Source organism: Talpa europaea (assembly GCF_964194135.1).
Source record: "Talpa europaea genome assembly, chromosome: 5".
Taxonomy (NCBI): domain Eukaryota; kingdom Metazoa; phylum Chordata; class Mammalia; order Eulipotyphla; family Talpidae; genus Talpa; species Talpa europaea.
The window spans coordinates 18771828-18786391 of NC_140071.1; the positions used below are offsets into that span (position 1 = coordinate 18771828).

General features: G+C 39.6%; 1 protein-coding gene across 4 annotated transcripts in view; it reads left to right on the plus strand.

Moving 5' to 3' along the window:
• The window catches only part of WDR70 (WD repeat domain 70), a gene marked incomplete at its 5' end in the record, with an annotated part of 197418 nt that overhangs the window by 150142 nt on the left and 32712 nt on the right, over positions 1 to 14564 (plus strand). For all 4 annotated transcript variants that reach the window (XM_084233166.1, XM_084233167.1, XM_084233168.1 and 1 more), the window contains 3 exons: positions 7154 to 7253; positions 9668 to 9752; positions 11483 to 11621. In XM_084233166.1, coding sequence (XP_084089292.1) covers positions 7154 to 7253; positions 9668 to 9752; positions 11483 to 11621 — 324 coding nt within the window. The remainder of the gene's footprint in view (positions 1 to 7153; positions 7254 to 9667; positions 9753 to 11482; positions 11622 to 14564) is intronic.

Genomic DNA, 14564 nt, shown 5'->3' on the forward strand with positions numbered 1-14564 from the left:
AGAAGTTACTTCACGTTATCTGCCCTTCTCGGGGATGCAAGGAGATGCAGTTCATCTGTGGTCATTATTAGCAATACAAATCCAAGAGAAGCCTGGTGAGACAGGGCAGCATGTGTGTATAGTCTTCTAGGGAAGTGTACCAAGGTTCCAGGGTTAGAATTAGGAATCTGAAGTTGGAATTGAATTTTAGTTTTGATGATTTGCTTGTCATACATCTTTAGTTACGTTACCTCTTTAAGCCTCCGTTTTCTTATTAGCAGCGTGAGATGATAATTAAATACATCTCAGGAAGTTTGTTTTAAGGATGAAATTAGAAAGTATATGTTTTTATTGCAGTAGGTAACAGCTTGTTCAATCTGTGTACCAGTTGCCATCATTGTTATAATAATGATAGCAATAATTATTATTACTGACATCACCATTAATGTTACAATTTAAAATAATTACTGAATCCCAAGGAAGCTTAAAGTTTACATAACCATGATTTTACAGAGTGCCTTGCCCTAGGATTTTTGCTTATTTAGCTTGGTGGTCAGCAAACCAAGGCCAAATCCAGCCTACTTCCTTTGTGAACTGCAATATTCTTGTTGGAATACAGCCTCCTTCATTTTTGGTGTATTGTTTATGGTCACTTTTACACTACAGCCACAGAAATTAATACTTACAACAGATACTGTTGTATCTGGTATACTCAAAGCCTAAAATCTTTACTCAGGCCCTCTCCAGAAAAAATTTACTGACCCTTGCTATAGATACACATTTCCCCAATGAAGGTTCAGAGAATGTGAGCTTGATCTGTGTTAGTTAAGTATTAACTGTAAAAAAAGAATGGTCTCAAGTCAAATAAGAATGGTTTATTCTAGGACTGCTATTTAAAAGATTCTGACTTTTAATATACTGATGTGCATTGTGACTCTTGAAGACAAGGCCATGGTATGCAAATAAACTCTAGTTTCCCAGGCTCACTTGGCTAGAAAGACCCCCACACTCACCCCATCCCTAGATATGATGACTTCACGCAGAACATCCTCTGGGAACCCTTGCTTTGGGACACTCTCTGGAAAGACTTTCTTAAATCATTCCTCTTAGTGATTTAAGGGATATCTTCATTTAGGGCCCCACAAAATATATCTGAAATTCTGTATTAGCTATCTCATTTTTTTCCCCCAGCAAACATTATACTTTGCTTAAAATTAGAACAGTAAAATATACCAGATATTTAGATGGTATAATTAGAAAATATCTCCATCTTTAAATATTCTGGGTGATGTCTCAAGATTATTAATAGAGTCTCAAAGTCCAAAGTTTCATTTCTTGCCCTCTTGAATTCCAAAAGCATGGATCTTCTGTAGGAAGTTAAATTTATGTTGCAACCAGATTTTTGAAACATAAATTTAGAGTGCCTAACTGGTATACCAACTGATCTCAACTAGGGTTTATAAGAAGGGAGATTAATGTGAAGGTAACTTGTGCCTTGGCCATAAGGGGTTTGTTTTATAGACTAAAGTAAACACCTTGAATTTCAAGTTGCAAGCACACAGAGAGCCAGAAGATTCCAGAGGAGTGGCGTCATGTTCTGTCTGTGACTCACACATCTCAGTAGCTGAACTTTCTTCTGCAGCTGCAGCTTCCAGCTGGTCATCAGATAGAGCCCTAGGTTGTCACACACTGCAGTCACCTGATTGGAGATGACCAAACAGGCATATAATTGTGACATTTTCCAGTTATGAATGGAGGCTGGACTGTCTCTTTGCCAAACACAGTTGAAAAATAAATGCTAAGTCATATCTGTTTTCTGAAACCACAGTGGTTGCAATAGTGAACCTGAACTATGTGTGGAGAACTCTGTGGGAGAGTTCAGCCTTGGATATGATTACTCTCATTTGTATTCACTCTCCCTCCCTCCCCTGAACTTCCCCATTATGGTGGAAGCCAATTCTTAGTCATTTTGGTACCCTCTGTATCTCACGCAATGTCTGGCTTATAGTTGATGCAGTAAATGTTTTATGAAAGAATAAGAGGTATTACATGCTTTTCCTTCTTTCCCAACTTGAAAATCATTTCAAGAACATCTTGTTGTCTCTTCATTTATATTTCTCAGTGTTGTATATATATAGTGGGTTCTCCATAAATGTAGATTCTTACATTTTTATTCTAACATGATAATGTGATAGTCCATGAGGAATGATCTTTTCAAAAACCTTCATCAGGTGTCACTATTTTTTGTGTTTAAATTCTTTTTTTAAAAAAATAAAGATTGCTTTATTTATTTATGTATAGAAGAACTGGGATGTAGGCCAGAGGTATGGGGGGGTGAGAGGATTCACCAGAGACAGAGTGGGGAGCAGAATAGGTGGATCTACTGAAATACACTGTTGAGGAGCAAGACAAGAGAGTCTGCTGCGCCATGTGGGTTAACTCCCTGGCCTGGGATCAACTCAGGCCTTAGTGGTGGTAGTGCCACCAGGGGTCCCCTTAGGCCACCAGGGGTCCCCTTAAATTGTTTCTTGAAAAGAAAGGGAGGGAGGGAGGGAGGGAGGGATGAGGAAGGAAGAAGAAGAGGGGAAAAATATTATGGCTGGAACATAATTATCTTTTTTAAAAAAGTTAGAAACTTGGAAAGCTGTCAACTTTCTATGATATATATTGTTTCATTGAAATATGCTCAAAAGTTCAGAGTTTCATTTGCTATATTTATTAAGTACGTTCCTCTTGTAAGCGCTACGATATGTGATGCATAACATTATACAGTATTCTAAGACTGACTGGATTTCTTGGAGTTCACATGATGTGTCTGGGAAAGCCATAATCTGAGCTGACCCATTTGAAAGAGAGTCAGAGATATGGGGAAAGAACTGTCATCTAGTGCCACAAAGAAACCCAACACAACTGTGATTGTCCCTTCCATATCCTTCAAGAGTGAGCTGTTTCTAAACATTTTCTTCTCACTTCAGTATTGACTGCTGGAATCATTGTCTTACTCAGAGTCAAAGAATTTATAGCAGAAATGGCTGCAGTGGTTATTTCAAACAACCACATCTAAGAATAAGAAACATTGCTAAGAAGAATTCTTCTCTCTTAGGTGGTACAAAAAGTAAGAGATTATATATATAGTGATTATATAACATGCAAAACATGATAAAGTTGAATGAATTTTAACTGTAGGACTACAAGTATTAGATTATGATAGAAATGATTTGGTCGAATGTTAAGGTAGGGGAGAGTCAACCTTCTTAAAAAGTTGATACTAATGTTCCATAATGTCATCTGACTTGTAACACATATGTAATATTTATTGTCTGCCAGATACTGTTCATATTCTTTATATGGTGTGTTAGTTAACTTTTGGCACCTAAAAAGCTGCCCTAAAACTTAGTAACGTAAAGCAGCAGTTATTTTTTCTGATCCTGTCAGGTGGGTAGTATTTCTGGTCTGGACTGACTTGGCTGATTTCTACTGGACTCTATTGCATCTGCATTAACTAACAGCTCAGCTGGGGTTGTGTGGTCTAGGGTTAGGTCTGGAATGGCCTCCCTCACTTGTCTGGTGTGTGGCTAGACGTTACCTGGTACTGTGGGCGTGGTCGCACCCACACCTCATCATCCAGGAAGCCAGCCCATGCTTTTCCACATGGTGGCTGGTTCTAAAAACCACAAGAGCCAATCCCAGTGCTCATGGCTTTATAATTTTCTGCTTGTGTCTTGTTTGCTAAAGTCCTCTGTTGGTGTTCTCTGAGAAGCAGATGTTTAGGCAGTGTTGGATGTGTCAGAGATTTATTGCCAACATTTCAAAAAAGGAAAAAATGGATAGAGGGCAGGGGACCCTCGCCGGTGGCCAGGGACCGAACCGGTGCTGCAGAGGCTGCGGGCATCCTCGCAACCCAGCGCTCAACCGCTGCGCCACCAGGGGAGACCCGACAGCAGTACAGTTTTAAGAAAGCTTTGGCCAGGCCAGTGGTAGTCCTTGAGCCAGAATCACACTAAGACTTTATTAACCTCTAACTATGATATCTCATTCAGCACAGTGGCTACAATTAAGATTATTATTTGATTCAAGTCTGTAGTTAAAAATCTCTTGGTGGAAGGCCTGGGGGTATTATTGCTCCACTGAGTCAGAAGTCCTTCGTCTTAGGAATCTGGCTGTCTCTCTAGTCATTAGGCTTTTGATCTGAAAATAGGCTCAGAGCGGAGCAAGAGAGGCTGACTTTTATTGGAGTGAGCACCTCAGCCTTCTGTTCCTCCATTTGTCTCTCTTTATAATTATTGATATTAAGCTCTGTCTTTATTGGCCCCCCCAGCTCTGTCCCCACGAATGCCATGTTCTGTCTGCCATCTTCACAGTCCCTCTGCATCAAAACCCCTTGGCTGTTCTCTGACCTTGCTGGTCATTATAATAACTGCAGCCTTTCAGCTATTAGCAAGTAAGCACTGGAACTTGGATTTTATTACTTTGGACCCCATAATCCCTATGGATTTCAGTGACCTGGCTCTGTGACATTCACCCTATGCACAGGAAGAGAGATGCCCTGAGCTTCTTGGTGACACCGGCTCCCTCTCACTGTCTGTGTTCCTCATGACTTTGGTGAATGGCACTTCCCCTGGGGGCGCCCATGGAAAATAATACTCTGGTTTTTGGCGTCACAGGATATATTCATTACAGCATGCCTACTTCTTCCATCTTCTCAGCCATCTGCTAGGAGACCTGTGGTGTTTTATTTTACTTTGGCCATCACTTTTCTGGGCACCCTAGTGGCAACACTGCCTTATTCCCTGGGCAAGAATGTCCCCCCAAATCAATAAAACCTGCCTGTCCACTTTTGCATCAAAGCCTTGATCAAGCACCCTCAAAATCCAACTCCAGGTATTTCATCACTCCTGCCAGTAGCAGCTAACTAATTCTTGCATTTGTTTTCGTATATAATGGCTTCCCTTCCTTACTAAGTCCAACCACTTCTCCAGCTGTAATGCAAGTCTAGTTGCTGGCCTAGCAGCCAGAAGAGGAGGTTGGAGCAGGTGTCAGAGAAAGTACCTGTTGCTTGTGAGAGAGGGGCAGTTGCGGCATCTTACAGCACAGAAGAAGTTCTAGACAAGAGCAAGTTTTAAGCTGTGAGGGCTCCAGGGGAGTCTGAAGAACTAGCATCCTGTGGGCATCTGTCCAAATATCCTATCTTATTGTTTCAGACTTTTCCTAATAGAGCCTTGATCTTAGCATTAAAGACCCACCTTGGCTGACTATTTAAATGTCTCTGGAGCTCTATAAGTTAACTTGCAGATCGCTTTTCATTACTCAGCTGTATCTGTTCTTCCACTGCAGGAGATGAGTACCTCTTTGAAAGCTACTGTTGTGGCCTCTGGCTCTCCCACTTAGTCTTTAACTTTTTGGTCTACAGTTTCTAATTACCCCTCTGCAGGGTGTCATGATGACTTAGCAGACCAGCTGACACCATTGTTTTTGTAGGCATTGTTCCTCCCACATCCTTTAAATGCCTAAAACATGGTACTCACAAGGACATTTCCTTGCACCAGGACATTTTCTCAGGTCACCTCTAGCACTTGGCCCACTGCCAAGTACTAGGGTGTATCTGTACCCCATATTCCACTTAGGATCACATCCTGTTTACCTGCTAGTCAATGCGTGAGGCAGTTCCAGATTCTAATCTTACCATCTTTGTTGTCACATCACTGCCTACACTACTTGTGTTAGTTTGGGTCTTCTGAGAAGCAGCTACCAAGACAGGATTAAACTTGGAGAGATATGCAGGGGAAAGGACTGTAAGTACACCTGGGGAGAAAGCCTGAAAAGTGGAGAGTCAGAGCATAATGCGGGCCATAGTCTCATGAATGAGAGGAAAGAAAGGAGCATTAAGGGCCTCCCTGGTGGCACAAGGGGTTGTGACGCAGCCTATGAGGCTGTCCGTAGCCAATGCAACACGGATTCGATCCCCAGCCGGGAAGCTGAGCACATAGCGCAGCAGACCTCTCCTGGCTTGCCCGCTGCTCCCCTCAGCAGTGTATTTCAGTCAGTCTGCCTGTTGTGTTCCCCACTCTGTCCCTGGTGAATCCTCTCACCCCCCACACCTCTGGCCTGTAACCCACTTCTCGAATGCATAAGTGAAAAAAAAAAAAAAAGAAAGAAAGGAGCGTTATGTAGTCATCAGCTGATGAGTAGATAAATACAATATGATGTATTCATACCATAGAATATTTTATTTGGCAATAAAAATAAATGAGGTAAGGATATATCCTACACATAGATGAACCTCAAAAAACATGCTAAGTGAAGGAAGCTAGTCATAAAAAGATGTAACGTATTGTATGAGCTCATTTATATGAAATGTTCAGATAGACAAGTATATAGAAACTATACGAGTGCTTGGAGGTAAGTGGGGAGTGATTGTTGATGTGTTTGGAGTTCCTTTTGGGGGACAGAAGGAATGTTCTAAAATTGATTGTGGTGATGGCTGCCCAACTCTGAAGTTAGTAGAAAACTCCCACACAACTCTACCATTTACTAGCTATGTGACATTGAACAAAGTACTAAAGTCTCTATGTTTCAATTTTCTAACCTATAAAATAGAGATAACAGTGGAACCCAATGTGTACAGTGATGGTGAGCATTAAAAAAGCAAGTTAGTAAAGGATATGGTGTCTTGGATATTAAAGTATTGTGTAGGGTTTACTATCATCAACAATAACATTTTCCTACAGTACATTAAAGATAGTTCAAGACCTACAACTATATGTGTGATGTCTGGTGTAGATTAGGAATATAATCAGATTTTGTAATTAAATAACATGTTCCATTTGTGGTTTTTATTTTTATTTATGCTTTCATGTAACAATAGGAAATGGTCCCAACAAATTTATACATATAATGAGAGAAACTCTATGCTGTGGTAAGCTTGTGTTGCTCAGTGCTTACCAGGGAGGTTTGATGAATGTTTGCTGTTTTAACTTTATCACTTTTCCTCTAATTAAAGCAAATGGATGTTTTTAAAAACCTCTTGAATTTTTTTTCAGAATAAACAAAATCAGGTGAAATTAGTACTTAGAGTTGCATATCATTTTCTTAGTGGTAAAGTGAAATATTCCTGCCACAGAAATGTTCTTATCTGAATTTTGGATGTTGACACTTTGCTTCTATTTGTAAACAGGTTCATCCTAAATTCCACTACAAACAGGCTCATGGTCCAGGCACCGACACTTCTTGCGTGACTTTCTCCTATGATGGTAGTGTCCTTGCCTCTCGCGGAGGTAGGTCAAAAAACTTTTTGATGTGTTTCTATAAATAAAATGATCTCTAATAAATGCCACACTAAGCCTTGGTGGTGAGTGTGGAGTGGCGCCGTGCGTATGAGGAGGTGTGGTCCTATGCCCCGAGTCACATACAGCATTGTAAGCTAGTGTTACCTCAATTAAAAATACAAATAAATGTAAAAAGAATATTCTAGTCTTAGTAAATCTCTTTTGTGTTTTGTCAGTGCATCTTTGCCAATTTGATGTTTTTCACTAAAGTGCATTTTACCTCACCAATATTATTTTATTAAGAGTTATCAAGTAAATCTTAGAAAATATGTACTCTTTTGCCTAACTTTTAGGTTAGTTCAAATTCCATAAGAGTTTGAAACCTCCACGATAACCTTTGCCTTTCACTTAGGAATTTTGTAAATGGTGTTCTATATTCTTTCTATACCATTTTATTATTCTGGACTTAGTATTTCAATGTCTTCTATATACAGACTGCTGGTTTTCTTTTTCAGTGCAAACACTAATTCAATTCAGTTTAAAAATGTTGTACTGCTGGATGTTGTTATTTAATAACTGCATAATTCTATATGGCCATATTGTAAGTTTGCATACCTACACCCATATGGTTAAATATAGGTTGTTCATAATTTTTTTGCTAAATCTTTCTCATGTGAATAAACTATGTGTGATAGAAGAAAATGAGCGAATAGTGAGGGTAGCTCTGAGCAAAGCATTCTGGGAAAGTATGGGCCAGGACTGTCTTCTGGTAGGTCCATTTGTGGAGAGAGAGAAGAACCAGCAGGGGAAGTAATTTGGAGTCATGTTAAGATAGCCTTAATTTTTACATAAAGGATTAAGTCTTTCCGGTGTAGACCAGATGAATCTAGCAACACTAGATTGTTTACAAGGCAAAGGTGGATATCTGTACAAAGTATGTATTTTGGTTCCTCAATTCTAACACACAACTTGAATCCTGAGATGACTCTTAATTGACTATACATATTCTTTACTAACAAACATTGCTTCTTACTCCAAGAGTATCTGAGTCCCCTGGGAAGGTTTTTCAAACGATAAACACTCCACTTAGAATTCTCCTATTCCTTCCTGTGCCTGGGAGTGGAGGACCCTTCTCTCCCAGGCGGAGAGGGGAGAGAGAAGGGGGCAAAAGCACATTTGCAAATTCTCCCCAGAGGATTCTAACATAGGCTAGACTCCCCCTTAGCTGATAATTCCTTAGAAGCACAGGACTATTTCAGTCAAAGCCATTTTGATGGTGATTCATACCTTTTCCTTCCATTCTAGACTAGTTATTGGGTAACATAATTGGTCAACACAACATGCATGCTTTATTCTGTCACTTTCCTACCTGGATGGATAGGATATGGCTGATGGAAGCGTATTCAGCAGTCCCCAGGGTGGTGTTTGTAAGGTGCTCTTGCGGGCTCCAGAACGTGCGGATTTAGCTAAATGGGTTGATGCAGATTCATGTCTTCTTATTTTTTGAGAACTGTGAGGAAATGTAATCCTTTTTAAAACTAAAACAAAAAGGTAAATCTTACAAAGTTCTTTCAGGATAAGCAGGTCTCTAGTTCCAGCCAGTTGTAGATTAGTGTACCTGCCAAAGTTGCATTTCAGAGGAAGGGTAGTGGGAAAAGAATAGGGATTTTTGTTGAATTCTCCACCCACCTCACTTGCACCTGGTACTGATTCCTTATTAGACCCTAGGGGTGGAGGCAAGTCTCAGCTGCAGGCATGGGGAAGAAAGAACAGCAAAGACATTACTTCTGTGAGTTTTGACTTTCATTATGGCCGGGAATTAGTTAGTAGCCCTATGGAAATATTTTTAACAAATGATTCTTAAAAGAATATTCATTATACTTTAAATAGCTTGAAAAAGCTGTATTCCCCAGCAAAGTGAAGAATGATAGCCACAGGTAGAGTTACACTGGAGGGAAGGGAGTTACATGGCTCATGCTCATTAATGTTAATGAATAACTTCACTGACGTTCTGGTGAGAATAAGATTCTGTTGTGAATTGAACTATTTTCGGTCCTGGTGGCTGTTAAATTAATATCTTCTTAAGAAGTCAGGTTATGCTGAAATATACTACAGGGAGTTTACCATCTGCTCTAAAATCATTTGTTAAAGGAGATTCTCCAGGGCTCTTTCTAGCCTACAGATGCTACATCAATCTAGAAAGTAATTTCTAGAAGACTGATTCATTATCATACAGTTTTCTACTCTTCTTGAAACTAATGCCTTCAACTTCCCTGAACAGTTAAAAAAATAAAACATGGTATATGTACCTCCTTCTTCCAACCCTCCCTCCCTCTTTCCTCACACTATTTAGCAAACTTTAAACTTGAAACTGTTTTTGTACAATTCATGTCTTTTTTTTTCCTTTTCCATTCCCCTATCAGGTGATGATACATTAAAATTATGGGACATCCGACAGTTTAATAAGCCACTTTTTTCAGCCTCTGGTCTTCCCACTTTGTTCCCAATGTAAGTAGCATGTTTTTAATATTTGATATGCATAAAGAATGCAAAAGAAATTTCTTCACTTAATGTTAATTTGTATCAATGCATTTTAGATCTTGTAGGAAAGAGACTTGAAGAGTGAATGAAATCTTGTGAAAGATTTTTTTTTCATTTTACACATTTTTCAGACTATAATAAATGTTTTGAGGTTTAAATAACTTGTGTTTGGTGTGAATAATATAGACACACATGTGTGGTGTGTGTATGCACACATATGTATGTCTTGAGATAGTAAAACTATTTTAAGGGATTGAATTGTTCTTTTAATATTCTATAAATGGCAGAGATGTATGTATTTGTTGCCTTTTAAAAATTCAACCCTCATACCATCAAAGCAGTTTTTTATAGTTCCTGAACATTATTACATTATCATTTTCCCAAAATTTTCTGTCATTCTAGTCAGTAATTCAGGGTACTTCACTTGTTTAGGCTGTTTGCACTAGGTAGCTAAACACTGTGGTCACTATTCTAGTAAGTCGACAACAGAAGCTCTTCAAGCTTTTTCTGAGGTTGCTGAGGTGGGATTTGATCTCTGTACCCTATAGTTGGTGTCTAGACAAAATTTTCTATTTTGGTGGAAATAAAATTTCACGTCTACATCAAATAATGATTCAGAAGGAAGAATCCAGAAGGTAAAGGAAGCATCAAAAGGAGGCAGCTGTGCAGTAACAGAGCACTAACCCCAATGCAGGCTATTGCTCTTGGCACATACCTGGTAAACACATGGACAAACTAGGCCTCACTGGTGGCGCAGGTGTTTGAGCACCGCACTGTGAAGCTGTCCGCAGCCTCTGTGGCGTGGGTTCCATCCCGGCTGGCTGGGGAGAAACCCACGTGGCACAGCAGACTTCTCCTGTCTCGCCTGCTGCTCCCCTCAGCAGTGTATTTTGTCAGTCTACCTGTTCTGATCCCTACTCTGTCTCTGGTAAATCCTCTCACCCTCCCACGCATCTGGCCTGTACCCTGGTTCTTGTATAAATAAATAAAATCTTTAAATTTTTTTTTTAAAAAATGGACAAACCATTATGGTTTTATAGCTGGAGAGAATTTTTTGAGCTCGATGCCTGCTACAAGAAATGTTCACTGTATAGCTGAGATCACTCACAGTCAGGTGATCACACACCCAGTAACAAGGGCAATTGAATCACAGCCACCAGTTTGGTGCCAGCAGTGCGGCCCGCTCCTCATTTCATGGTGCTTGGCTTGACAATACTTAGACTATTTGAGGATAGTGGTAAAAAAGTTCTAAAACTGGTCAAAATAATAACTACTTAGATATTATTCATGCAGTGTCCATTTGTCTATAGACACCATCAATGTCTATATTGAGTTTCCCCCCACACTCTCTTTGCATTAAAAAAAACAGAATGTGTGGAAGTTCAAAGCACAGGTTCTGGAATCAGACTGCTTATGTTTGAAGCCAACTGTACCATTTACTTTTGTGATCTTGGACAAGGTTTATTTATTTAACCTCTCTCTCTCTGCCTCAATTTCCTTGTCAGTGACATGGGGACAATAATATGAACCTCATAGGATTATTATGAAGATTAAATGAATTAATATAAGTGTTTGGCTTACTGTAAGCTGTATGTAAGGGTTACCTCTTGTGATAATAATGTTTATTTTATGTGACCCATTATTGCTGCACCATCATGGGACTATAGCTCATACCTACAAATTCTTTTTATCTGTAGGACTGACTGCTGCTTCAGTCCGGATGATAAACTCATAGTCACCGGGACATCTGTTCAAAGGGGCTGTGGCAGCGGCAAGCTTGTTTTCTTTGAGCGCAGGACGTTCCAACGGGTGTATGAAATAGACATCACGGATGCGGTATGTGTGCTCTTGCTCCCCAGCCTTGAGAATGAAGTGAAGTTAGCCTCCCAGCCAGCTTTTGTTTTGGTTTTATAACACATATAAGCCCTGGCCTTTACATTGCAGTGGTACCTCCTTTTCTCTCCAACGTAGGAACTATTAGTGTGCCACGATGGACTGGTCTAGCCGTTCTCCTCCCAGCCCCACTATTTCATATGTGTGCCACTGCATTCAGAATTTCAGCTGGGTCTGGAATGTTTTCCCCTCTGTCTACCAATATGAGGAGAGCAGAAGCTGATTGTTTTATGGGAGACAGAAAGGCACTTCCCACAAAGTGCATCTTTGTGAGGATTAGGGGATTGTGGACAGGAATGGAAAGTTATGCTCTGAGAAAATAGTGAAGTGTATCATTATTTCCTAAACCTTGAAAATTTTGACAAAATTCTGTTTGTGAGAGTTGTCACCGAGGTAGAGACTTAGTTTCCATTGAGCTTAATTTCTATTTAGTTATTTGGAAGTTTACATTTCAGATTAAACTTCTTTTTTTAAGATTTATTTATTTATTTATACAAGCACTGTGTACAGTCAGAAGCGTGGAGGGTGAGAGTATTCACTAGAGCCAGAGCGGGGAACAGAGCAGGCAGAAGGACCGAAGTACACTGCTGAGGGGAACAGCGGGCGGCAGGAGAGGTCTGCGCGCCATGTGGGACCCTCCTCCGGTGGCCGGGGGGGCAGGCGGGGATTGAACCGGTGCTGCAGAGGCTGCAGGTGGCTTCGCAACCCAGCGCTCAACCGCAGCGCCACTGGGGAGGCCCCAGATTAAACTTCTATACCTAAAAATACCCTTTAGTTTTCTTTGCAGATTTATACAAGCACTAAAATACCAGCATTCATTCATTCATTCATTCATTTGTTCATTCATTCCTTCACTCATGTCCTGAGACTGGAGCCATATGTATATAATAATAATAATAATAATAATAATAATAATAATAATAATAGAGATTCCTGGAGGAAGATATGAATTCCCTTAAAGAACTTTAAAGTGTGTTATTATTTAGACAGTGAGGCAAATCACTGTAATTTTCTGAGTATGAAACAGGCCAAATATTGTCCTTGCAAATTTCTTTTGGCTCATTTTCAGATCCTTTAGTAATATCCTATATCTTAAACAGTATTCTTATGTAGGTTTGTCAGTTTCAGCTTTTCTAAACCAATGAGACATATTATGCACTTAAATGATTCAGACAATTGAGCAACTGTTTTTAAATCACCGGTAAGAAGCTCCTGTTTCCAGTGTTCTAGAATTACTAAGCTGTCTTAATGTGTAAGCCCTAAGTTTGAAACCATGGTATAGTTAGTTAGAGACAATGAAGTAACAATGAGACTAATTCTAGCTGCTTACTTAAGTTTTATAGATTCTAATCTCATGACATAATTTGAAATGTGTCAGCACTAATAATACTTTTGTTGGGTGCATCCAGGAGCCAACTAAAACACTAGAATCAAGGAAATATACTCTTGAATCCATCAACTTTAATCTCAAAAATTAAATTATTGGGCCTTCCCAGTGGCGCAGCGGTTGAGCACTGGGTTGCGAAGCTGCCCGCAGCCTTTGCAGCGCCGGTTCGATCCCTGGCTGCTCCCCGGCCACTGGAGGAGGGTCCCACATGGTGCGCAGACCTCTCCTGCCGCCCGCTGCTCCCCTCAGCAGTGTACTTCGGTCCTTCTGCCTGCTCTGCTCCCCGCTCTGGCTCTGGTGAATTCTCTCACCCTCCCGCGCTTCTGACTGTACCCAGTGCTTGTATAAATAAATAAATAAATCTTTTAAAAAATTTAAATTATTGTAATTGGTTGTTCCAGAAGTAATCTGTGTTCTGTTATGCCTCTCAATGACTGTACATTTCAGTATCATTCATGGTGTTGTGTCTTTAAGCTGTAATTTAAGTTGAAATGTAAATAAATAAAGAGATGTAGAAGTATGATTGTACTTTTAAAGCCTTGTTGGATTTCTGTAATGTTCATAACATGCTGCTTGCTGTGTTGCTCTGAGTTGCTTTTCTAGCTGAATCCATTTTTCTAAAGCACTTACTATTGCCTCATCTATTCTATGTTTGTGTCTGACCTTTCCACCAGGATATAAGCCCCAGCAGGGCAGAAACTTTGTTTTGTTTACAGCATATTCTCAGTGCTTAGAATAATGCCTGCCACAAACTTGCCAAATTAGTATTTATTGAATGTGTGAATGGTTTACATAGGAAGTATAAGTAATGCCCATTATAGAACACAATTGTGTCTTTAGAGAGTGACACAGGAGTGAAAGCACAGAGAGGTAAGCTGACTTTGTATGCCATAATAAAAAGGTAACTTTAACTACTTTATCTTTTGGCTTTTTTACACACACGAAAACACACACATGTACATATATATTTATTTTTTTAAATAAATTTTATTTTTATATTCCCCATACAATTGCAATCCCCTTATTTTGACCCCAATCCCTCCCCTCCCCACCCCTCACCACCCACAGAGTGTCTCTGGTTCATAGTTGTTTGTTGATTTTGATTTTCACTTTCTTATAGTTATTCTTTTTCCTGGTCCCTTATTTAAGTTTTCTAGATTCCTGCTATGAGTGAGACCATCCGGTATTTTTCTTTTTCTTTCTGGCTTATTTTGCTGAGCATGATCCCTTCCAGCGCCATCCATGTTGCTGCAAATTGCATGTGGTTATCTTTTTTGAATGCTGAGTAATATTCCATGGTGTATATGTACTACATCTTCTTGATCCAGTCATCTATTTTTTGGCATTTGGGTTATATATATAACATATAGTATATATACATATAGTATATATAATATATATTTATAGATACATAAAGCAAGCAAGTGACACTCATATTTAGGTTTTAGAACAGTTAATTCTTACTGAAATGTGGAAGTTAGATTGACAACATTTGATAT